At 44.3% G+C, this 26,906-nt stretch overlaps 1 protein-coding gene across 1 annotated transcript; it reads left to right on the forward strand.

The window, feature by feature from the left end:
- Positions 1 to 292: 292 nt before the first annotated feature.
- LOC138260256 (thiopurine S-methyltransferase-like) lies at positions 293 to 26,604 on the forward strand. Its single transcript, XM_069208582.1, has 3 exons — positions 293 to 486; positions 17,198 to 17,290; positions 26,466 to 26,604. Exons 1-3 carry the CDS (start codon positions 356 to 358, stop codon positions 26,602 to 26,604), a joined length of 363 nt encoding a protein of 120 aa, XP_069064683.1. The 5' UTR covers positions 293 to 355.
- The last annotated feature ends 302 nt before the right edge of the window (positions 26,605 to 26,906 follow it).

Here is a 26,906-nt window from a genome sequence, read left to right on the forward strand (position 1 = left end):
ACCAACACACACTGTTTCTTGTGCGTGTCTTGGCTGTTCCTTGTTGGTAGGTGGTGATTGTTCAGCATCACAATTGACAACTTCGTTGGCATTCTCAGCAGAATGAAGTGCATTTACTCTGAAGTTCTCTTTCACAGACATAGTTCTCTCTCTCCTGATTGCTGTAGGGCTGGGTAGTCAGCAGTTCTTCCGCAAATAAAAGGTTCAGTCTCTCATGGCTCGTGGCTCTGAAGTGAACCGCCAAATTTCAGGTGTGCGCTGACAGCAGAGCAGTTGTGTCACGCGCCAGTGGAGGACGGAAAAGGCAAAATCGGTTCTTTGTTATAAACATTTATTTGTATTTGGTTAAGGCACAATGGCGAGTCCGAAAACTCCACAAGGAAACAAAACTGCTCCCAGGCAGCAAATTAAAGTTGTGGACGAGGAGGAATGGAAGAAGAAATGGGAGCAAAAAAATACCACATTTCACAAAGATCAGGTACACAGGTAAGTTCCTGTTAAATGTTTGTTAGGAACTTCGATATGTTGCCCAGGCTACCTTATCGTACTTCACTCCTAGGTCTGTGGGCTGCCTGTTCTGTGAATATCTTGGCCATTTGTGTGGTTGTTTAATCATTCGGCAGTGGTTCATCGGTTTAGGTTTAGGCTGTAGGTAGGTGCGCCGTACGACCACACTTCTCAGTGATTTCATTCAGTATTTGCCCGGCTGAAAAGGAAAGAATGTGGAAGTGAGAAAACAGTTTTTAATTTATCTGCGCAGTCCAACCTTCATAACTTGATTGCTTCTAATTATCCGTAACGGGTTTCTTCAGAATTATTTTTTCTGAGTGGAGAATCCACATCCTTGCAGTCGTGTGAAGTATAGGAAGGGCAGGATGCTTTAAGCTCAGTGTCGACACCTATACATTTTTCAAAGTTCTGTAAAGAGAAGAAGCTAGAATTGTTGACGTCCTAAAATATTGACTAGCATGATGACATCATAAGATCTATGGTGTTATGATATTACAGAACATCTCATCATTGATGAGACCTGGCTTAGAAGGAAGGACTGTGTGTTTTGTAATATGAACAATATTTTTTTAAATTAAAAACCACACTATATTTTAGTGTCTTTGAGACTGTCCTATGCAACCTTCTCTCCTTGGCTTGTATTGTGACTGCACTCTTTACTGAACTGTCTTTCCTTGTTTTATGATTGCACTATTTATTGGGCAGTGTTAGTCTATCTTGGTGAAAGTATGTTCGTAGCATATGTGGTCATTGAATCACATTCTCTGCTTACTCCAGTCATTTCGTGCTGGATGTGGACATTTGCAAGTTGCTTTTAGGCATCACCTTGCAAACAGTGCAAGCTATCTGATTGCAAAATATCTATTGTCAACTTTTTTAGGCCTTACCTTGCAAACAGTGCAAGCTATCTGATTGCAAAAGATCTATTGTGAACTTACAATGGGGCTATAATCACAATTCATTGCTTACAATTGGCTGACTTAATTGTAACTGTCATTTGCTTACTTCTTATTCAACAGCTTGCCTTCAACGTCTTGTGTTTGTCCCTCCTTGGAGAATAACCTCTTTACCAAACTTCTGATTGATTTATCTTGCCCCTACTCCCTTTTAACCCCTTTGCTCCCAGGACTTTTCCCCTCAGGTGCTAGGCCTTTTTTTGGCTATTTGGGGCAGTTCCCACTTAGGCCCTCATAACGTTTTGTCCACATGAGCTACCCACGCCAAATTTGCGTCCTTTTTTTCCAAAATCCTAGGGATTCTAGAGGTAGCCAGAGTTTGTGGGTTCCCCCGAAGGAGACCAAGAAATAAGCCAAAATACAGCGAAAATGTAGTTTAAAAAAAATAAAATGGGAAAAAAGGGCTGCAGAAGAAGGCTTGTGGTTTTTTCCCTGAAAATGTCATGTAGAAAGGGTTTGCGATGCTAAAATCACCATCTTCCCAGCTTTCAGGAACAGGCAGACTTGAATCAGAAAACCATATTTTTCAACACAATTTTGGCATTTTACTGGGACATACCCCATTTTTTGTATTTTTTGTGCTTTTAGCCTCCTTCCAGTTAGTGACTAAAATAAGCATGAAACTAATGTTGGATCCTAGACAGCTAAACATTTCTATAAAGTAGTCTAAATTCTGAATTCAGCAGGGGGTCATTTGTGTAGAACCTACAAGGTTTTCCTAAAGGAAACAACAGCTGAAATGAATAAATATTGAAATTGAAGTGAAAAAACAGCCATTTTTCTCCACGTTTTACTATGTATCTTTTTCCTGCAATGTCAGATTTTTTAAAGCAATATACTGTTACTTCTGCTGGACACTTCTGGTTGTGGGGATATATAGGGCTTGTAGGTTCATCAAGAACCCTAGGTACCCAGAGCCAATAAATGAGCTGCACCTTTCAATGGGTTTTCATTCTATACTAGGTATAAATCAATGTATTTGCTGAAATATAAAGAGTGAAAAATAGGTGTCAAGAAAACCATTGTATTTCCAAAATGGGCACAAGATAAGGTGTTGAGAAGCAGTGGTTATTTGCACATCTCTGAATTCCTGGGTGCCCATACTAGCATGTGAATTACAGGGCATTTCTCAAATAAATGTCTTTTTAACACACTGTCGTACATTTGGAAGGACAAAATGTAGAGAAAGACAAGGGGCAATAACACTTGTTCTTCTATTGTGTGTTCCCCCAAGTCTCTAGATAAAATTGGTATCCTTGTGTGGATAGGCCTAGTGCCCGTGAAAGGAAATGCCCCAAAACACAACATAGACACATTACATTTTCCCAAAGAAAACAGAGCTGTTTTTTCCAAAGTGCCAAGCTGTGGATTTTGGCCTCTAGCTCAGCCAGCACCTAGGGAAACCTGTGAAATTTTGAAAACTAGGCACCTAGGGGAATACAAGAGGGGGTGACTTGTGGGGCTCTCACAAAGTTCTATTACCCAGAATACTTTGCAAATCTCAAAATGTGGCCAAATAAACACTTTTTCCTCACCTTTTGGTGACAATAAGTTCTGGAATCTGAGAGGAACCACACATTTCCTTCCACCCAGCGTTCCCCCAAGTCTCCCAATAAACATTGTACCTCACTTGTGTGGGTAGGCCTAGTGCCCGCGAAAGGAAATGCCCCAAAACACAACGTGAACACATCACATTTTCCCAAAGAAAACAGAGCTGGTTTTTGCAAAGTGCCTAGCTGTGGATTTTGGCCTCTAGCTCAGCCGGCACCTAGGGACACCTACAAAACCTGTGCATTTTTAAAAACTAGACACCTAGGGGAATCCAAGATGGGGTGACTTGTGGGGCTCTCACCAGGTTCTGTTACCCAGAATCCTTTGCAAACCTCAAAGTTTGACAAAAAAACTATTTTTCCTCATATTTCGGTGACATAAAGTTCTGGAATCTGAGAGGAGCCACAAATTTCCTTTCATGCAGTGTTCCCCCAAGTCTCCCAATAAAAATGGTACATCACTTGGGTCAGTAGGCCTGGTGCCCGCGAAAGGAAATGCCCCAAAACACAACGTGGACACATCACATTTTCCCACAGAAAACAGAGCTGTTTTTTTAAAATTGCCTAGCTGTGGATTTTGGCCTCTAGCTCAACGGGCACCTATGGAAAACTACCAAACCTGTGCATCTTTGAAAATTAGACACCTAGGGGAATCAAAGATGGGGTGACTTGGGGTGGTCTCACCAGTTTCTGTTACCCAGAATCCTTTGCAAACCTCAAAATTTGTCCGAAAAACACTTTTTCCTCACATTTTGGTGACAGAAACTTCTGGAATCTGAGAGGAGCCACAAATTTCCTTCCACTCAGCGTTCCCCCAAGTCTCTCGATAAAAATAGTACCTCAATTTTGTGGCGAGGCCTAGTACCCACGGAAGGAAATGCCCCAAAACACTATCTGGACACATCAAAATTATCATATTCAAAACTACCTGTTTTTGCTGGGGGGTGGGAAGGAGGCACCTGTGTTTTTGGTCCTGGGCTCAGCAGACATACAGGGAAACCTACAAAATGAAGACATTTCTGAAACTAGACACCCAAGGGAGTCCAGGAAGGTGTGGCTTGCGTGGATCCCCCAGTGTTTTCTTACCCAGAATCAGCAAGCCTCAAATTTAGCTAAAAAATACAATTTTCCCACATTTCCTTGTGGGATCACTGCACCAGGACAGATTTCCTACCGCAGAACGTTCCCCTCAGTCTCCCGGTAAAAATGATACCTCACTTTTGTAGGTGGGCCAAGTGCCTGTGACAGGGAAGAGCCAAAAACATATAAAAATTGAAGGGGAACCAAAGCGGATCCAAAAGGGCAGTTTGAAAAAAAAAAATTTTAGGCTGAAAAGTGTGGCAGAATTTTTATCGGTATAGATGAGACAATGCTGTGTGGTAGGAATTTTGTGGATTCCGGAAGGTTCAATCACAAAAATGTGGGAAAAATGTGTGATTTCCAGCAAAGTTGGAGGTTTTCAGGGCTTTGTGGGTAAGAAAATGGTGCGGGTGCATGTGAAGCACACCACCCTGGACTCACCCAAATTTTTAGCTTTCAGATATGTCTAGGTCTTGTGGATTTTTCTACCTGTCCCAAAGTCCAAAAAGTACAGCCCTCACCATTCCAAGTGGGACGATTTTGAGAGTTAGCTAAGCTCTCATGGCCCAAATGTAAAACCAAAACCCAAATTAATCAAATGTTCTTGCTTACCTTGGAATAAGATCTTTTAGAGTGCGGGGGAGAGCTGAAAGACTGTTACCCCCTTCAGTTGGGGTTGGGGGCATAACAATGCCCATACTGGTCGGTAGCCTCCACCCCACTATTTTTATTTTTTTTAATTCCCTTGTATCTAGTAGGTTTTCTGCCCCCCAGGGAGTGAATCGGGGGTAGTTGCCCCATTTTCCCACCGGTGGGCAGAACAACTGTGGCCCAATTTATTTGGGGTGGGGATGTGGCCCTCTTTTTTTGAAGAAAAAAATCTTCCCTGGTCTCTGGTGGGCTTTCTGCTCCCTTTGGGGGCAGATGGGCTTTCCAAAAATAGGCCGATCTGCCTCCAAGGGGGGCAGATATGGCCAATAGTAATGTGTCCCCATGGGTAGCGACCCTTGCCCAAGGGCAGCAAAAATGGGCTAAAATGAATTTGCCCCCCAGGGGAACGACTCTTGCCTAAGGGATTTCTCTCATCGCATTAAATCAATGCAAAAAAAACAAACCCTGGTGTCTAGTGGTTTCTCCCACAAGGGGGGCAGAAATGGCCTAAAGACAATTTCCCCCCCAGGAGAGTGACCCTTGCCTAAGGGGGTCACTCCCCACATGTAAAAAAATAAACTAAAAAAAAAAAGAAAGATTCCTGGTGTCTATGGGTTTCGGCCCCTCCTGGGGGCAGATCGACCTAATTACGATAGGCGGATCTGCCCCCAAAGGCCTAAAACAAATTTGCTCTCCTTTCATGCCTCTCTCGCCCCCTCCATGTGATCAGAGGGGAAATGCTGAGGAGGTGGAAGCCTCTGATGATGTTGCTGACGTCATCAGATGCCACAGGGAGGTTGGGAGGGGTAGGGGTGGAGGGGGAAGGGGAATCAACTCCCCTTCCATTCCCTGCCCAAGGGAGGGGGGTGCTTGGCCCATGGGGGGAGCGCTAGCGCTCCCCCGAGGGCCCCTTGCAGGATGAGCTGGTCTCGTCCTTGGCACCGGGCAACTGGAACTATTGTTTTGTTTTTCATTAAGCATTCAGAGTGTGTATGTGTTTTCCAAGTGTATCCCTCTGAGCTTCACCCCCTCCAAATACAACTCCAACTACTTGCCCCCACCATGTGCTCTGTGCTGCTCTTTCTCCAGTCGCAGCTCACTGCATGTTAAAGGGGTGGGGTGGCGTGCAGCGCGGGGGGGCAAACACATTAAATTAAAAAATAAAATAAAATAATAAAATATTATCTGCTACGCCGCGCCACTCCTCTTTTCTGGTCACTGCAGGCAGGTACAGGGTCCCAGCCTGCCCTGCGACCAATCCTGATGCTGCTCAGAGCAGCATTGCTATTGGCTGGAGCACCCAGCCAGGGTGCTCTCAGGCAAACTGCGAGCCTGTGCCTTCTCTCTCTAGCCCAGCAACACAGTGCCGGGCTGGAGAGAGCACAGTGCGCATGTGTGTTTAGCCGGCCCAAGACGGCTAGGCTAACACACATGCACACTGAGGGGAGGGCACAGGGCACTCCCCTCATCCCCGTCACTCCCACCGGCCCTGCCCCTTTGACAACAAAAGGATAATAAACAGAGTTTTAGTTGTTAAAGTTTTGCAGCTGCTGCTTCTGCTCGCGAGGGGGGAGGCGCTCTCCTGCTCTCCCACACTGTGTATTGTTCTTTCCATCATGTACTTCTCCCCTCATCCACTGTGTTACTCTTTCCCTAATGTGCTGCTTTTCTTTTCCTCCTCCACCCTCACCTCCATGGCCGCTCATCCTATAATGCAAAAATATTTTTTTCGTTACTGATCCAAGCAACACCTGCCATCATGAATTGGTAAATTTAAAAAACAGAAAACGAAATAGGTCCCTTTGTCATTCTGTAAGATCACACATGAATGACCAACAACGTTGACCGTGCCATTGTGCCCTTTTTATTTTTTGCTAAGTTAAAGAGACAATCAGTGTGAGTATCGTGTACTGGGGTGTCTGCTGCAAGGTGGTATGATAAACGGTGTGTAGTCAGTGTCAAAATCAGAGGCAGACAAAGTGGATTATTTCAGCCTCTACTTTGTATTGTGTCAGATGTGTCAGACATCGAAAGGCAGCCCAGCGGCAGACCTTACCTCTTCCATTCAGGAGAGGGAAGCACTTCCTACTGAAACACAACAATGTTTATCTTTAATGTGTTTTTAATAGCACTTGCTTCTTGCACGTGATCAGTTTGCATTATGTCGTATCAGTCTGCTGTTGTGGGCACGTCCTACCTTATATTTGTTTTGATAATTTATTTATAAGGGGAAACGTAATGATAAACAACCATCTACCCTCATGAGGTCGAATGATACTTTGGACTCAGATAGATGTGAGTGTTTGGCTCTGAACAAAACAAAGTCAACAATGAACAAAACCAAACAATACCATCATTAATCAGCTTTAGAGTCAGTAATTTATCCACACCATTACCTATTTGGCTATGAATCACCACACCAGTTTAGTAAAGTTCAAACATTTATTGCCCTTTAAATTAACAATGCTAAGATCAAGTAAATCAAGCCCAAAACCAAATTATAAAACTACATGAATAACACAGGTTGGCCAAACCTTCTAAAGAATCTCAGCTCTGAGAGAATATGAATTATTAGGCTCTCAAGAATCAAAATACAGAATAACAGAAATATTAGCTGCACATTTGAGATTGAATACATTGAGTTAACACAAATGTATTATTCACAATCAATTATTTTGCGCAGCCAAATTCTGATTGTGACATTCTGTTACCCTAATTAGATTAAGCATTGTTGAACTTCATGCAAAAAGGAAAAGAAGACAAAAACTAATTTGGAAAACATCTATCTATGGCATTAGCAAAAATAGCGGTTGGGTTTCCAGAAGAGAAAAACATGTAATGCAAGAAATACAAATGCGCACATGTGTGTTATACCTCTCCTTAATGAGTTCAGCAGGCAGCGAAGTCTTCATCAGTTGAGCATTTTCCGGTCATCTTCAGTGGACAGTGAAAGCCCCAGAAAATAACTAGCTACTCTACCATTGGTTAGACTATGAGGTGGTTAGAACAGAACCAATAAAAACGAATATACGTTTCTTCATGTTGCATTCTTATTTCCATTTTTCTCCCTCATTGGTTCAGCTTCTTCCACTCTCATCGCCAGTTTCTGTTGCAGGGATAAAATGTTTCAAACTACATAAAACTACTGAAAGCCATTGTTTTCTGTGGAACACTACCTAACAGGAAATTAAATAAAATGTTATAAATGTTACAACAGGACATTTCTCTTGGACATTAGATCATTACATAGGATGTTTCAGAAAGAACAGAAAATATTCAACTGCCATCAGCATTTCTAAGCATCACATTATTTCATTCTGAATTAGCTTACCATAGGCCTGTTTAAAAAGCAGTAAAATATGCAGTGCACACTTCATAAAACAAAAAAGCTTCTTTTTTGAACATGTACTTATTATTTTTTGATTACTCACAGTAAAACATAAAATACATTTAATTAGACAGTAATTTATTTTCATTTTCGAAGTATTTGTGTCAATTATCAGTGTAGGCCTCATTTTCATTTCAGCCTTGCAATTTTAAACACACATGTGTCTTTCAGTTAATCACACAGTTTTATTAGTAATTAACACTGGCCACCAAAGGGTGGCCAGTGTTAATTACTAATAAAGGGAAGGCCTTTCAATACAGAGAAAATCCAGGTCTCCCTCAGAAAATTTCCTCTTTTGTTGTTCCTGTTGTTCCCTCCATCTGTTGTCCACTCCTTCCCTTTCGCTACTTATCAAATTCAGCTCTCCCCCAAAAATGTCCTTTTCTGTTGTTACTTGGGAGCGACCACAGTGCAGAGCTCCTTTTATCTGTGCTAAACAGCAGCTGGATCTTGTATTGAACGCAGTAGAGCCACAGCTTAGCTCACTTCTGATTCTGTGCCTACAACATTTACCTCATACTTGTTGATTTATCACTCTTGCTACATAGTATTCCACACAGTATTCAGATTGCAGAAAAATCTGTTCGCAGCACAATGTCCCTATTCTTGCCATATCATTCAGATGACCTGTGTTCAAGGGAGTAGCCAGAAACATTAAAATACTACCCACTTTGAACCAAAGCTCTTATGGCACAAACCAAGAGAAGCAAGTAACCACAACCCTCTCCAGAACAGCTTGCTTGTTTGTCACCATTTTGTCCATCACTCCACCTATTTATATCCATACCTATCCATCTACCTTCACACCAATGCAGCAAACATATCCATCTGTCCTTTCATGTATCCACCCCTTTCATCCATCCATCCTTTTAATCATCCAGCCAGCCATCGTTTTGCTCATCCATTTACCCTTTCACCCTTCCATCCATTCACTTCATCCATCCACCCAACCTCCCTTTCTCTCATCCACCCTTTCACAACATACAAAACCAGAGAAATTCTCCAGATATAGTTAAACTTATCTCAAGTAACTATGACTCGTGCCCAAGGGTAACTATAACTCTTGCCATGCACTGCTAATTACCCCCCAAATTATGGCACTCATGACATCTTTGATAACATCATTGATAATATCAGTGTAAAATTTGCGGTAACATTTTTGCCAAAAAAAACTGTGCATGGCGGGTGAGTGAGTTATAATTACCTTAGGACACAAGTTATAGTTACTTGAGATAACTCTAACTATAACTGGTGAATTTCTATGGTTTTGTACGTTTCAATTGTGAACCTAACTATAACGTCTCTGTAACCTTTGTTTTTTTTAGTTACAGGGACGTTATAGTTAGGATCAGAATTTACAATTGCCACTTCCAGGGCCATTTGCAATAGGTGGTCTTGGTCACGAAGGTTCAGGATCCTGGCCACCGTGGGGCGACACCCTCAGTGGCGGGCGGTGCACCGGCACTCTGTGAGCCCTTTCAATGACAAACACGGCTTAGAAGCCTTGACGAGCCACCACCACCTGAAACCATTCCTTGATGAACTGGGTGGGGTTGGTTCCCTCTCTACCCGGAGGCATTCATACTAGTCTTCAGTTATTACGCCGCGTCCGGCACTCAGCGTCCTCTGTGCAATAGTGCAACATCAGGATCCGCCGCCAAAGATCTGAGATGGCGTCAGTGTTCGAAGTGTGCTGGGGGGCCAGGTCAGTGAGGGTACCCTCAGCAACGCACACCTTGTCTGCTAGTTTCCTGTGGTCATCTCTTAAGATGCAGAGGTCTGTGGCAATGATTTATATGTGGTGTTCAATGCAGCAAACGAATTGCGTATTTCCTGTAATATCAGGTCCACCTTATCTGCTAGAGGAGCTGGATTGGTACGGGGGATACAGTCCACAGATGCCGGTATGGTGTGCCCCTTAGGGGGGGAGCCTGATGAGTGTTGGAGTCCCCAAGGTGGGACGGGGAACATGCCATCTTGGTGGGCCTCAGGGCAGCTGCATTTTGGGCTCATTCTTGCTTCCAGGTAAAAGGTGCGCCGGTGAGGCTGGTGTACAGGATTTCCTGCACTTCTGGACCCTTTATGCTAGTGGGTATTTGTTGGAAATGGTCTTTCTGCAGGGTCACCCCCAAACTTTTTACCTTCCTCCTTGCTGGCTTTGGGACTCTGAGCACTTTATCTGCGCACTTTACCACTGCTAATCAGTGCTAAAGTGCATATGCTCTATCCTTAAAACATGATGATATTGGCTCATACCCAATTGGCTTATTCAATGTACTTGTAAGTCCCTAATCAAGTGCTCTACATGTGCCCAGGGCCTGTACATTAAATGCTACTGGTGGGCTGCAGCGCTGGTTGTGCCACCCACAAAAGAAGCCCCCTAACCATGTCTTCGGCCTGCCTCTGCAGTGCTTGTGTGTGCAGTTTCACTGCCATTTCGACTTGGCATTTAAAAGTACTTGCCAAGCCTTAAACTCCCCTTTTTATACATATAAGTCGCCCCAAAGGTAGGCCCTATATAGCCCATAGGGCAGGGTGCTATGTAGGTAAAAGGCAGGACATGAACATGTGTGTTCTATATGTCCTGGTAGTGTAAAACTCCTAAATTCGTTTTGCACTGCTGTGAGGCCTGCTCACTTCATAGGATAGCATCAGGGCTACCCTCATATACTGTTTGAGTGGTAGGTCCTGATCTGAAAAGAGTATCCAGGTCATATTTAGTATGGCCAGAACGGTGATACAAAACCTTGCCTAATGGTGAAGTTGGATTTCATATTACTATTAGAAATGCTACTTTTAGAAAGTGAGCATTTCTCTACACTTAAATCCTTCTGTCCCTTCCAATCCATGCCTGGGTAGGTTTAGTTGGCAGCTCCCTTGTGCATTCACTCAGACAACTCCAAGCACAGGATGCTCAGTCACACTTGCATATATCTGCATATTGAATGGGTCTTCCTGGGCTGGGAGGTTGGAGGGCCTGACACTTATATGTCAAAGGACAGTAGCCTGCCCTCACACAAAGGCCTGCCACACCCCCTACTGGGACCCTGGCAGACAGGATGGAACTGAAAGGGGACCTTGTGCACTTCTAAGCCACTCTTTGAAGTCTCCCCACTTCAAAGGCACATTTGGGTATTTAAGCAGGGTCTCTGACCCTACCAACCAACTTAGACACTTCTTGACAAGACACTCTTGTTACAGACACTTCCTGGGGAAGAACCTGAACCAGAACCTGCAACCTGCCAAGAAGAACTGCCTGGCTGCCCAAAGGACTCACCTGACAGCTTTCTGAGAAGGACTGCTGCCTTGCTGTTGCCCTGCTACCTTGCTGCTCTCTGGCTGAGAAGTGTTCTCCAAGGGCTTGGATAGAGCCTGCCTCCTGTTCCCTGAAGTCTCAGGACCAAAAAGACTTAATTCCTGCAAGAAGAACTCCCGGTGTGGTGAAAATCGACGCACCGCCTGCCAGAAACAACGCACAGCCTGCTTCGCGGTGAAAGATTCACCGCATGCCGAACCGGAACAACGCAGCCCGACCTTGCATGGAGAAGATCGACGCAGCGCCAGCGTAGCAACTGGAAATTTTATGCACGGCCCACTTCGATCGACACACAGATGAGCCGGAACGACGCAGCCCGACTTCCTGAGAGGAATTGACGCAGCGCCTGCCATGCAGTAGAAATTTCCATGCAACGCCCACTGGATCGATGCAGCCCCTGTGACTTCGTCCTGTCAGTGCCAGATTTCAGCGCATTGTCCCCGGGGAATCCGAAAACCCCGCAAACCGAAGAGAATCCAAGCCCGAGCGCCGGAAATCTACGTAAAGCCTTCCCTGCGTGAAAAATAAACAACACATCACTGTGTGCGGCCCGAGAAATCGACGCACACCTCCCTGTTTTCCACGCATCTCCTCCTCTGCAGTTCTTTGAGGAGATTTTGAACGCAAACCAAGTACTTTGTGCTTGCAAGAGACATTTATTGTTTTTAAGAGACTAAAGACTCTTTATACAGTGATATTTTCAACATATACTCATTGCATCTTAATCGTTTTACCCTGCATTTATCCAGCTAAATATTATATATTTTCCTAAGCACTGTGTGGTGTATTTTTGTGGTGTTCTATTGTGTTATTGCATGATTTATTGCACAAATACTTTACACATTGCCTTCTAAGTTAAGCCTGACTGCTCAGTGCCAAGGTACCAGAGAGTTGGCGCAGATTAATTTGGATTGTGTGTGACTTACCCTGACTAGAGTGAGGGTCCTTGCTTGGACAGGGGGTAACCTGACTGTCAACCAAAGACCCCATTTCTAACAGTGTTGCAGCAGGTTGGTGCTCGGCAAGAGCCCTGGGAGGACCAAAGCAGAGAACACAGTCAACACCAGTCTGTTCGCGACACTGGCTAATCGATATCTCCCTGTAGCCACCTCAATTCAGGGAGGAGGAGGAGGTGGGGAAGAAGGTCTGCAAAAGCTAAACTGCAAGGCTGCAATATTTGGTGGTAGGTGGCACCTGACACTGGTTATTAATAAGATAGTGCCCACAGTGAATGGAGTAGAAGCTCCTCTCCTATCCGGCCCCGTGGTAAACCGGTATGTGTCTTCTTAGGCCATGTAGTTCCCCTCCAGTTAGGGCACCCCCTGCTGGCCACGCCTGGTGCAGCGGGATTTGCAAGCCCTGTCAGACCAATCAGGAATGCTGAATTTGCTCAACTCATTGCCAGCGATGCCACCATCACAGCAGAGGGCCCCCCAGGCAGCACTTGCCCTGGAATGGAGGCTCGAGCCGGGGAGTCCATTCCCCCCAGGGCCACACCCTGCTCATCCAGCACCAGCAGCCGCATGACCGTCCCGCTACACAGTCACCAGATTACGACCCACCTTACCACATAGCCCAGAGGCCTGCCTAACCTCTTCAGGTCCATCCTCTCAGCTCAGCGAGGCCTCTGGGTGCAGGATCCATTCCACACTGAGGCCCCCCTCTCTTTGGTCCAGGGGAGGGAACGCCGCTTCACCAACCTTTTCTGCAGCTCTGCTCCTTGAGGTAGGCCCACGCGTGCCTTGCTGCTCCTCCTCTTTGGTGCCTGGCAGCATGAAGCTGGAGTCTTTTGGAGACCTCGCAAGGCTGAAGCAGGTCTCCACAGCCTTCACCCTGCAGTAGAATGTGTGGCATGAGATTTTGCAGATAGGATGCAGACGAACTCCCGGGTGGACTGCGGGAGCTCCTTGAGTTTGCGTCCATCATGTTTGGCGCCAAGCCACGTCCCATCTCTCTAGTGACATTACATCTCGCGTTACCATTAACATTGTGCATGGTATGCCTGTGGATAAAGTATGATATATATGTGCATGTGTTCTAATTTAAAGATTTGGCATCAAGCCCTCTTACTTATTGTTATACAGTCATAAGCATTGCATTTGGTGTGCAAGTTTTGTTATGCATGGCAGTTTTGTGGAGCTAACTAGAACTGTGAATGTTAGGTGTTATTCGTTTTTTTTTTACTTCACAGCCACAACTTTACTATATGTTTTTTTCAGTGAATTTCTGTTTTTCCTAATGACTACATCCAGCATCTATAAAAGCAAACCTTCATTAGCAGTCAACTACTGATGCACAGGGCCTGTAGCCATGTGCCTCATTGATGGGCACAGACCCTGGCCTGTGGCCTATGTTCCACTTTCTGCAGTTGGCAAGTCCCTGCTGTGTACATCCTTTTGTCATACGCTGTGGTGGTTGTTAACAGGCTTGTGCTGATCACATCCATTAGCATGCAGACAGTCCCATCTGTGCATGTCTGACAGCCTTGTTCAGCAGAGGCATTATTGCAGAGACTGATCCAAATCCTCTTTGGGCAGCCAGCCACCGCTGTGCATGGCAGAAGGTGGTGTACAGCAGTCTTTGGCTACTAGATCGTGTGACCAACCCCTCCACATGTCCACATCACACTGCACATGATGTCGGCAGAGCACTCCTGTTAGACCTGACAGCCTTAGGGTGGTCACCCCAAACTTTTTGCCTGCCTCCCTCCACTTTTTGGACACTGTTTTTGCTGGCTTTTAGACTCTGCGCACTTTATCACTGCTAATCAGTGCTAAAGTGCATATGCTCTCTCCCTTTAAACATGGTAACCTTGGATCATACCTGATTAGACTATTCAATGTACTTATAAGTCCCTAGTAATGTGCACTATATGTGCCTAGGGCCTGTAGATTAAATGCTACTAGTGGGCCTGCAGCACTGGTTGTGCCACCCACTCAAGTAGCCCCTTTACCTTGTCTCAGGCCTGCCATTGCAAGGCCTGTGTGTGCAGTTTCACTGTCACCTCGGCATTTAAAAGTACTTGCCAAGCCTAAACCTCCCCTTTCTCGACATATAAGTCACCCCTAATGTGTGCCCTAGGTAACCCCTAGAGCAGGGTGCTGTGTGGGTGAAAGGCAGGACATGTACCGGTGTAGTTTACATGTCCTGGTAATGTAAAACTCATAAATTCGTTTTGCACTACTGTGAGGCCTGCTCCCTTTATAGGCTAACATTGGGGCTGCCCTCATACATTATTGAAGTGGTAGCTGCTGATCTGAAAGGAGTAGGAAGGTCATATTTAGTATGGCCAGAATGGTAATACCAAATCCTGCTGACTGGTGAAGTTGGATTTAATATTACTATTCTAGAAATGCCAGTTTTAGAAAGTGAGCATTTCTTTGCACTTAAATCTTTCTGTGCCTTACAATCCACGTCTGGCTGGGCTTAGTTGACAGCTCCCAGTGCATTCATTCAGACACACCCCAAACACAGGGTACTCAGCCTCACTTGCATACATCTGCATTTTAAATGGGTCTTCCTGGGATGGGAGGGTGGAGGGCCTGCTCTCACACAAAGGACTGCCACACCGCCTACTGGGACCCTGGCAGACAGGATTGAACTGAAAGGGGACCTGGTGCACTTCTTAGCCACCCTTTGAAGTCTCCCCCACTTCAAAGGCACATTTGGGTATATAATAGGGCCTCTGCCCTACCTCATCAGACACTTGCTGGAGAAGAAACGTGAACCAGAACCTGCATCCTGCCAAGAAGAACTGCCTGGCTGTCTAAAGGACTCTCCTGACTGCTTTCTACAACAGACTGCTGCCTTGGTGTTGCCCTGCTGCCTTGCTGAACTCTTGTCTGGCTGTAAAAGTGCTCTCCAAGGGCTTGGATAGAGCTTGCCTCCTGTTCCCTGAAGTCTCAGGACCAAAAAGACTTCTCTTTTTTATTTGGACTCTGCGTGCGGCGAAAATTTCGACACACAGCTTGCTCCGTGGCGAGAAAATCGCCGCACACCGACGCTGATCGATGTGACGCCTTCAGGGCAACCGGAACTCGCAAGGACAACGCCGCCCAACTCCCAGAGGGGAAATCGACACAACACCTGCCGTGAGAGTGAAACTTCGACGCACAGCCCCGTGGAATGACGCGCAGCCGGAAAACAAGCAGGAAAATCCACGCACAGACCCCGGGACATCTGGTAATCCCGCGACCCACAGAAAGAGACTGTCTGCGCGCCGGAAAACGACGCACGACTTCCCCACGTGAAAAATAACGACGTAAGTCTGTGTGTGCTGGGGAGAAATCAACGCACACACCATTTTTCCACGTATCTCTTCTTCTGTGGCCCTTTGCGGAGATTTTCCACTCCAAACCAGGTACTTTGTGCTTGAAAGAGACTTTGTTTGCTTTTTAAAGACTTAAGACACTTCATATCACTTTTTAGTGATATCTCTACAATTTCACATTGCATCTTTATTCGTTTTGACCTGCAATTATCCAGATAAATATTATATATTTTTCTAGACACTGTGTGGTATATTTTAGTGGTATTATATGGTGTTATTGTATGATTTATTGCACAAATACTTTACGCATTGCCTTCTAAGTTAAGCCTGACTGCTCGTGCTAAGCTACCAGATGGTGGGCACAGGATAATTTTGGATTGTGTGTGACTTACCCTGACTAGAGTGAGGGTTCTTGCTTGGACAGAGGGTAACCTGACTGCCAACCAAAAACCCCATTTCTAAAAACTCCAAAATAATTTTTATTAAAAAAGATCAGGATTTACAGATACTGAGACGTTAAGGAGGATGCATATGGTCCAGCAAGGCTCCAGGATTTGTGAATTCAGACAAGGATCCTGCAAGCAAATTTACATTTTTTAAATAATTTTAATAGAGAGACCCCAGCTGACTGGGTACGGGAGTCAGGATATGCTCACCCTTCTCCCATTTTGTCCTATTTTTTATTTTTCCGATCACAGTATTTTTTTATTTTTCCCAACCGCTTTGGGTAAAGGTGCCTGGTACAGACATTTTTATATGACAGCCTTCGAGTCAGAGTGCACAGATTAACAAATAAATTTGTCGATACGTGAATTGACAATGGACATTAGAGCAAAAGTTCCCTCTTCCAATGTTGTGCCTTTATGTTTTTTTTAATGGATCTGTAGACCCTTAGTGGACTTGCAAATTTACAGAGTATCTGTAAGTTAACATCAAGATAGCTCAAGCGATTTGAACTATGCTTGACTCCCTTTGTAACAATAATTTCTCACAAGCTACCACATTAGTTTATGCCAAATCAGCAAATGCACTCCTCAGTGTAAAGTTTCTGTTTAAAGTCAAGTTTGGAGCAATTCTGTTCATTGGTTTTTGCTACAGTACAAAGCAGTTTCCTATATGAGTTAAAAGGGAAAATGCTCATTTTGTAGGCCTTCCCTCCCTGTCACTTATATGTTTTTACGTCCCTGAAGGGATCTACACAAACCTTGATATGCCAAAACATAGCCATCTTTGTTATTTGATTGGAAGGTTACTTGCAGATTCGTTAAATAGCACCAAACGTTACAAACATAGCAAAGCTCGTCTTTACAATGGAAACTGTTTAACTAAAGAGTTGCTGTTACCGACGTTGTACCCTATATTTCTGGAAGTAACTAGTAAGTAGGGAAGCCTAAAATTCTCCTTACAATAAAGTATCAGATGTTGGCACATTACATCAGCATACTTTATTTCATAGTCCTCTTTTTCTCTCTACAGATTATTACGGGCACACCTGAATGCTCTACTGAACAACAGGAATGGACTCCGGATATTCTTCCCACTGTGTGGTAAAGCTGTTGACATGAAGTGGTAGTACAATATATATATTTTCACATACTCTCCCATATGATCACCATATATATATATATATACATAATCTGTGCCTCTATTCTGGTTGATTTATTATCAAGACTTGATTTAGGTTTGTTCCAACAGCGTGAACCAGAATATGGCGTACAATCTCCTAATAATGGGGCTGCCTTGGAGTATGTAAGAGAACTGTAGTAGATGGCCTCCACAAATTAATTTATGTGGGTTTTAAGCATTCTGAAGATACTGTCTCGCCATCCTTTGCACTTAGTGTGAGTAATACGCAGAGTTAGTGATATATATACTTGTGATCCTTGTTGTCACTGTCGAAGCAAAGCAACAGTGACACTTTATTTATTTAGCTGTCCCCGGATCAGCATTCCCATTATGTTGATTGTAGCTCTATATTTCATTCTTAGGAGGCATCGCTGCCCTCAAATGCCTACCTGTTAAAATGCAAGACTTCGGCAACAGGATGTGTCATCGTTGGATTGGATGTCATTTAAAAAGTCAGAACGTCTTTAACCAAAGGAAATTAAAGAGTTAAAGTAAAAATATATGCCGTCCGATAAATAACATGGCAAGATCTTAGCCCATTCTCGTATGGAAGCAAAAGGGAACTTTAACCACAAATTGCTAGTGCAACAGTTGTTAACTTAATATCAATTACAACAAATAGAAAATCTGTGCTACCTTGATGTTGGGCGGTTATGGGAGGCTCTGCGTCCTGTGTTTATATGAAAAAATGTACTATTTGCAACCTCCTGCATCAAGCTGTAGACTGGAGAAGATGGTTCCAAGTTCCTCTTCTAATATCAGTTTGACGCTACAAACGTTATGTTGGTGACTCATGATAAAACGTTTTCAAACTGATTGACCACTAATTAGATCAAACATGAATCCTAAAAAAATATTATTGTTTTAGTTTATTGAATGTTCATAAAGCGACAGGACACTTTGTCTAATGGAACAACTCATTCAGCAGTTTCATTGAACGTTTTTAGTAACCAAAGCTGGATACTGTAGCTGACAATCGTGGGCTTTTTGCTTACGGTGTAGTTGTCACTCAGCTGTCCAGATCTTGTTTGAGATCTCTGCTCCTCTGTTTACACCTGTTGCTTTTCTTGTTCGTATTGGTTGCTTTCCAGTAAAGACCATTGTATGCAACCTGCACTGCCATTGACTTTTTCAATGTATCTTTCTAATAGACATGCTGAGCTAGACTAATGCTTTGGTCACCATTCAGAATTCTATTGATAAGTTTTGCTGTCTTTAATTTATACAACAATCATAATATTGGGGCCAAAATCGTTCAGTTGTTCATGGTGTGCTGTACATCTGAGAGTAACAAACAAGTCTCTGGGCAGTGACTCGTGAGGTTTTTATGGGCAATTTCTGGATTCAGTCACATCACTCCAACGCCTTCAGCATGTGCTTGCGGTGCTAGCATAGTTTGACACCTCTGAAAGTTATCTGAAGAAGCAGACACCCAATGTAGATCACAATAACATTTTGAGGATAGCCTTTTTTTTAAATTGAAACATTTTAAACATTCACATAACTTATTTTAGAACTGTCCCTGGTGTGTCAAGGATCACATTAAGTTGTATCACTGTGCAGTTTAAGATCATAACATGGCAATTGCACGACAGCTGTTGTTGAATTACGAACATGTCTTGTTGATTGTGGCTTCTCAGTCAACAAAGAAGGTTTATACCTGCATGTCACAGTGCCCAGATGTGCGAACAGTTATTCATGGATTGGACACATGTTGAGTTTCTTCCTTCGGTTCCGTCATAACCCCAATGTTGTTTTGTGGTTTTTCCTTTTGGTGGTGGATTCCTCTTGCTTCATTGCAGGGCAATATTTATTGGCAGTAGGTTTATTGTTTTCAAAGGACTTTTTCAGGGAAAGATTTCATATAAAGTGCTAAATTATTTTTTGATGAAAAATGTGAAAGGGACTGCTGTGTTAATGCAGTAATGCTAGATTGTAAACCTCAACCAGCATCATTAAACAAAGGATCACATGGAATCCTTATTGTTGATTGTTGGTGATCCAGGATTGGTTAAATAGATAATGGAGTTTTTCTTTCAACAGGTAACCCTCTAAAAAACAAATTCGTCACCATCAACAGAAAATAAAACAAATGTATTTGTAGGTTTGGTATTGTTTTCTGGCCTGGCATATCACTTCCCAGTATGTTGATCTAAACGTAAAGAATGTATTGTAACTTTAATTGCATTTATATAGCTCTTACCTGTGCTGAATTTGTAAAAATATGAGCTCCAAGGCCCTCGTCAGGAGGCTACCGCAGCTTGCACCACACATTGCCCCTGCCAGCACTGTTAATGACATTACCAACCCAACTACTGACCATTACACTTCTACAAGTGAGACAATTTAACTATTCCAGGCCCCCAAAACTTAAGAATGTCTTGGGCAGCAAGTATATGTCAGTGTTAGACATGGGGTCTTTGGCTGGCAGTCAGGTTACCCCCTGTCCAAGCAAGGACCCTCGCTCTAGTCAGGGTAATAGAGAATCACCTTCAGCTAATCCCTGCTTACCCCCTTGGTAGCTTGGCACGAGCAGTAGGCTTAACTTCAGAGCGCTAGGTGTAAAGTATTTGTACCAACACACACAGTAACTGAATGAAAACACTACAAAATTACACAACCCAGGTTTAGAAAAATAGAAAATATTTATCTAAACAAAACCTGACCAAAACGACAAAAATCCACAAAACACAAGTCAAGTTATCAATACAAATGCAAAAAGAGTCTTCATGTAATTTTAAACACACACTAACGCTCTTAGCATGAAAATGTACCTTGAGCATGTCAAAAATAAACCTGCAAGGGTGAGTGTGCGTCAAACAGGGCTTGCGATGCGTCGAGATCACTCACGAGCGAGACCTTGCGTTGTTTCTCCTTTCGTCGGGTCGGCGTGCGCCGTTTCTTCTCTCTGCAGGTGAGCGATGCGTCGATCCGGTCAGCACTCTCGGGTCTGGGCAGGCCTTGCGTTGTTTTTACAAGCCCAGCGGTGTTGCGTCAGAAATCCAGCCGCACTATGATCTGAAAACCACGCAGCTCGGGTTGTGATCTCATTAGCCTCCATCAGCAATGCTGTGCGCCGTTTCTCCAACCCCGGGCATCGATCTTCCGGTCGCGTTGCAAGTGAGCATCGATTTTTCAGCTGCGATGCCAGCGGTGCGTCGATTTTTAAGCCGCAGATCAGAGTTGCGTCAATCTTTTCCCTGCACGTTTGTCGGTGCGTGGATTACTCACTCTTGGGCTGCCAGCTTCTCCTTTCAGGGTCCCAGGACCTGGACGGGGACCACTTGGCAGAGTAGGAGGCTCAGCAGAGGCTCCAGGTGCTGGCAGAGAGAACTCTTAGCTGTCTCTGATACTACAAATAATAGGAGGCAAGCTCTAAATCAAGCCCTTGGAGAGATCTTCACAAGATGGGAGGCACACAAAGTCCAGTCTTTGTCCTCTAGCACAGGCAGAAGCAGCAACTGCAGGATAGCTCCACAAAGCACAGTCACAGGCAGGGCAGGGCAGCTATTCTTCCTCAGCTCTTCAGCTCTTCTCCGGGCAGAAGTTCCTCTTGGTTTCCAGAAGTGTTCTAAAGTCTGTAGTTTTGGATGCCCTTCTTATACCCATTTTGCCCTTTGAAGTAGGCTTACTTCAAAGCAAAGTCTCTTGTGTTTGTGAAATCCTGCCTTGCCCAGGCCAGGCACCAGACACACACCAGGGGGTTGGAGACTGTATTGTGTGAGGGCCGGCACAGCCCTTTCAGGTGTGAGTGACCACTCCTCTCCTCCCTCCTAGCACAGATGGCCCATCAGGAAATGCAGACTACACTCCAGCTCCCATTGTGTCACTGTCAAAGGGAATCCACAAACAGGCAGAGTCACAGAAATGGTTTAAGCAAGAAAATGCTCACTTTCTAAAAGTGGCATTTTCAAACACACAATCTTAAAAGCAACTTTACTAAAAGATGTTTTTTTAAATTGTGAGCTCAGGGACCCCAAACTCAGCATGTCTATCCGCTCACAAAGAGAATCTACACTTTAGTCATATTTAAAGGTAGCCCCCATGTTAACCTATGAGAGGGACATGCCTTGCAAAAGTGACAAACGAATTTAGCAGTATTTCACTGTCAGGACACATAAAACACATTACTATGTGTCATACCTTAACCATACACTGCACCCTGCCCTTCGGGCTACCTAGGGCCTACCTTAAGTGTGTCTTACATGTAAGAAAAGGGAAGGTTTAGACCTGGCAAGTGGGTACACTTGCCAAGTCGAATTTACAGTTAAAACTGCGCACACAGACACTGCAGTGGCAGGTCTGAGACATGATTACAGAGTTACTAATGTGGGTGGCACAACCAGTGCTGCAGGCCCACAAGTAGCATTTGATTTACAGGACCTGGGCACCTCTAGTGCATTTTACTATGAACTTGCTAGTAAATCAAATATGCCCATCATGGATAAACCAATCAACCATACAATTTACACATAGGGCATATGCACTTTAGCACTGGTTAGCAGTGGTAAAGTGTCCAGAGTTCAATAGCCAACAGCAACAAGTCAGAAAAAATAGGAGGCAGGAGGCAAAGAGATTGGGGATGACCCTGCATAAGCAAAAAAGTCCAACAGTCAGCGTGACCATATAGCAGACTGCCATAAGTGCTGATGTTGACAATTAAAGCTCTGCCTCAAATTAAGCACCGGTGCTTACCACCCCTGTCAAGGCTTTTAAGTGCTTTATGCCAGGGTAACATGCTGCTCCTGAAGCCATGGTTAGTCCAGTGTTATTTGTTACTGTGGCTTTTTGGGATTCACCTTTTGTGGCTCCTCAAACCATTCTGTGCATTCACTCCACTTTCTCTATGGTAGATTACATTTATAGGAGTTGGGTGTTGTCATGGGCGGGCTGTGGGTGGAAGTCGACAGTGCAGATGTTTGGTGGGGTTAATAGATGAGACAGAGGTTAGGTGTTGTTAGGTTGCAGGACTGTGACCTTTAAAATAGCAGAGACTGTGATCTTTAAAATGAGTTTTGGTCACATTGCAGAAATACTTTAATAGTGATTAAGGCAAACAGGCAAGTGAAATAAAGAAGTTTGTGCTCAGGGAGAAAAGACATGCAAAGGATGGGAAAGGAAGAAGATTGTCATTTGAAGGAAAAAGGTGAGGCAACAATTTGACATTTTAGGTAAAAGTGAAGGATCGGTTTTTCATATCAGATTTTATGAATAAAGAGGGCACTTTTTAAAACAGTATTCAGTTTGAGGAATTAAGGCTTTAGACAGAATCAACATTATTTGCATGTGAAGATACTGCTGTATTCAGTACTTTTGCTAGCTACTAGAATCAGGCGAATAGTTTGTGTGATGTTAAGCTAACTCTAGACCACCGCTTTCGCAAGCACAACTGGTCAACTCATGGACTTGAAGCTTAAAATAACGGCATGACATGAGATGCTGCAAACGGTGGAGTGGATGTCTTCTCAAGTTTGGCTCACAATATTTCATGGTAGAGCGAGGTGAGATCTATTTGGGACTCCTCTGGTCTGACATGGCACAGGATGGAGGGTGAGTACAGTTTCCACAGACAATGCAAATGTATTACCTCGATTCCTGTGGCTGGAGGGTGAAGACCCAGACATGGAAATGTAATGAAAACTTTTGCTGACGAGTCTTCCGGAAGCATTTCCCTTTAGTAGGTGGCAGGGGCGAGGGGCAGAGCTGCAGGTTCTGTCAGGCAAGTTAAAGGGAATCCCGAGGGGAGGCCCAGCCATTGTTCCTTCCTCGATAACACTTTCAGGCGGACTGATGACAGCCGGTGAAACACTCACACCCTTGTGCCTTTGTTGTGGGTGCTGCAGGGTTTAAACTACCCTGCTGTGAGGGGCATCAATGGACAAAAAATGTGTCTAGAGAGGAACCTGGAGGGGACATTTCAACGGGAACACCCCAGATTAGTTCTTCAGTTTGTAGACTTTAGAAACATTTATCACCCTTGTCTTAAAGCACTCCTGCCGTGTAGTAAACAAGCACAAGTAAAACTCAACGCTTGATAAAGTTAGTTAAGAAGCAGCAATGGAGGCTGGCGTGTGGAAGCATGAAGGATACAAAACTCACTGTTGTGGTAACAAGTGTGCTCACTGCAAGGCAGAGCCGGTAAAAATACAATGTTTAAAGGGAAAAACTGTCACAGGCTTGTCCTCTGCTGTGGGAACAGGATGCAGCACAGGGCGAACGCAGATATGATCACCACTCCATCAAATACACATAAACACACTTTAAAAATTGAACACCAGCATTATAATTTGGGCCGGATGTGTTTGTTTATATCCGCGTGCTAATCAAATAAAAAAGGAAAGTGGAATTTCTGGCACCACGACCAGGTCTTGGAGCAATTTCGCCGATTCTGCTTACATTTATAACTGCTTCCATCCAGGCACGTTCTTTCTGTGTTTTTTGAGGGCCTCAAAGGGGAAGAAGGGTCGTCTTATATTTCCACATCCAGTTGGATGAGCTATTAAACATCATTACTCAGAGTGTAGCACTTACAGAAGATCCGATTTAAAAAAAAGCTTTTTCTATGTACCTCATACTCACAACCCCATGTGTGCCTGCTCCCTGCATCTCACGTATAGCATCATATGCCTGCTCCCTTCAGCGCACATCGACAGGCGTGTAAGTATCTGCTCCACGGACCTCCCATACAGTGTCATGAGTTTGTTCTCTGTCATACATGCGCAGTGTCATGTCTGATTGTTCCCGCATTCTAACATGGACAGCGTCATGTCAGCTTGTCCTTGCACCTCACATGCAGCATCATGTGTACCTGCTCCTTGCACCAAGCATACAAAGACTGTGTGCCTGCACCTTACTATTCTCATGCGAGGTTTTCCTGTGTACCTCTGCTTGTACTTCAAATGTGTAGCCTTGTGTGCCTGCCCCGCACGTGCAGCATCCTATGTGCCCCTTCTCTGCGTCCAAAATATGCAATGTCAATTTGTTCCCTGCACCTCACATGGTGTCATATCTGCCTCTCCCTGCACCTCACATACCGAGCTCCCTCTCTCTGCTCTTTAATTGAACCTCAATTGCTCATCTCTTCTGTCTGCCTGTTTTCAGCACCATAAGTGTGGAGATGTATGTCTGCCTGCTCCTTGCACCTCACATTACAGCTGTCTACTCCCCTGAGCCTCACCTGCACACAGTGTGCGTCCATGCACCTGACAATCTCAGTTCCAAGATTGCCTTTTCACTGACACTTTCCCCGTTTATACCTGAGGCTGTTCCCCACATATCAAATGTACTCCGTGCCTTCCATAGTCCTGGTTATAGTAAACACAGCTGCTTGTCTGACCAACCTCTGCATCTCACACACAGAAATAACTATGGCTGTCCCCTGCACCTCACAGGCAGCAGTTTCCGATCCCCTCAGCCCTCCCACGATAAACTGTATAGACAGACCTAATTACAAGGAGAGCTCTGTGTTTTGGAATACATCACTTCCTTGCACGAGCACCCATATATAGGTATTAGTCCCACAGAGCAGTCAGAAGGCAACTTTCTTAAGAACTAAACTACTAATGGGGTGTTTTAAAGGAGGTCTGGCGCTCACCTTATGCTACAAATCTCAATATTCACATAAATCCCTTTTTATATCAAGTTGACGGTGCTATTCCAAGTTACCTCCCCAAAAAGACCTTGTAACTGGAACTTTCTTAAGAACTCCTGCCCCAAGGACTGCCTGGAGCAGGACTTCCCTGACCTGACCAGCGGGCAGGCTTTGCTGTAGTTATGTTCGGGGAAGGTCGCTTAGACGTTTCTGTCGTTTCAGGCGCTGCAATAACACTCTCACTGTACGTTACCATGTGATGGAGAGAGGGGCTACTTTCTGGTAAGGAGGCAGAGGTGGTCTATGGATTTCAGGCACAGTAACCCCTTCAGGAGGATGCCGGTGCAAAGCAGGCTCTACCCCAGTGCACAGGGTCCTTCGCTGACAGATCACAAGGTCATACCTGGACACCTCAGGGAAACCTTCACATGCACCCTGCAATCCCTTTTCCCTTCAATTCAAATGTTTCTGTACGGGTCGTCATAGGCTCCCTAGCCTACCTGTCATGGCTCCTTGCCCCGCGACCCACAACCCCCATCTCCAGCAACTTACAGGCTCCTTCACTTGCATCCTACAGACTTCACCGCTGCCAAGACACAAGTCCCTTTTTGGCATTTCCAAGGATATTTCCTCTTCACCTCACAGACTCCTTCCTCGCAGTCCACATGCCTGTTCAACTGCACCTTATGGGCTGCTTCCCATGCACTTCAGAAGTTTCCTTTCCAAACCACAGGATCCTTCAATGGCACCTCAAAGGCTTCTTCTTCTTCAATTGCCCGTAGACTCATCAAGTGTACCTTATTGAAAGTTCAACCTGTAGGTAAAAAAAGAAGTTAGAAATTGCAACAAGCCCACAGGAGAATGACCTGAGTGATTCTGTTTGGCCCTGCACTGACGGATTTGGAGGACAAGGAAATTGAGGAATTCACGATTGAAACAAGGGCTGATTTGATAGGAACGAAATAATGAAATACACCCCAGACAATTGTTTAAAAGGTAAGGCAAAAGTAGGAAACAAGAGCATGGATCACCATAAAGTTACAAAATTAATGAGGCAGTTATGTATCCGAGGAAACATTGAAATAAATAGGAACAACCAGGGTCGTAGTGGTAACAATAGGAATGTATAACAATGCTGTGGCGTGTGATCTGTTGCTTTTGCATTTGGTGGGTGGTGTACTTCCTTGCCAGCTGAACGGAGGGTAGAGGTGGGGAGAGAGAACCACTGTCTAATTAAAACCCAGCGATGGCTGATATGTTTGTATGTTTCTGTCATAGTTATGCTTTGTATCTGAAAATTACAACAAATAAAAAAAAAGGATAGCAAGAAAAGAACAGTGGAAAAATGAAATAGAGATAAGTATAACAGTAGGCTCCATGAGGAAAGTTCTGGACATGACACAAATGAAGCCATGTGCTCCAGAACATAGCCCTCATAGGGATATCGTAGCTGTCTGTATATTATGTCACTGTGTGCCATCTAATAACACAATATTGAAATGCTAACCTTCTTTAATGTTTCTATAGGTTAGCAGATATGGGGCATACGATTACTGGAGTGGACGTTAGTGAAATTGGACTAAAAGACTTTTTTACTGAACAGGATGTTCCATATGTTGAAGAAGACGTTCCTGAAATACCTGGGGCCAAATTGTTTAAGGTTTGATTCGTACACTAAAGTATAGTTACCTCCAGCGCCATAAAATCCTCTGATTGTTTCCCTCTCAGTGTTATGAGATTGAATTAGTGGATTTGGTTTGCAAGTGTTCATTGAAGATTGAAGACATTTTGCACATAAAGGCCTCCATCAAAGGATAATTCTCTCTCATTACAGTTTACTTTTTCCTATTCTACTGTTCCCAACTAGTTGGATCCTGGCGATACCATATGTGATGGCAATGTGAACTGATTCTGAAAGCACTTGAAAATGATAGGAGGATGCAGCTCTTAGCTTCTGGCTCACCCCTT

Source organism: Pleurodeles waltl, chromosome 2_1, assembly GCF_031143425.1.
Source record: "Pleurodeles waltl isolate 20211129_DDA chromosome 2_1, aPleWal1.hap1.20221129, whole genome shotgun sequence".
NCBI classification, from domain to species: Eukaryota; Metazoa; Chordata; class Amphibia; order Caudata; family Salamandridae; genus Pleurodeles; species Pleurodeles waltl.

Coding starts and splice junctions, on each gene's coding strand:
- LOC138260256 (XM_069208582.1), top strand. CDS start 356: ATGGCGAGTCCGAAAACTCCACAAGGAAACAAAACTGCTCCCAGGCAG. Junction 487..17,197: donor CACAAAGATCAGGTACACAG/GTAAGTTCCTGT, acceptor TTCTCTCTACAG/ATTATTACGGGCACACCTGA. Junction 17,291..26,465: donor AAAGCTGTTGACATGAAGTG/GTAGTACAATAT, acceptor ATGTTTCTATAG/GTTAGCAGATATGGGGCATA.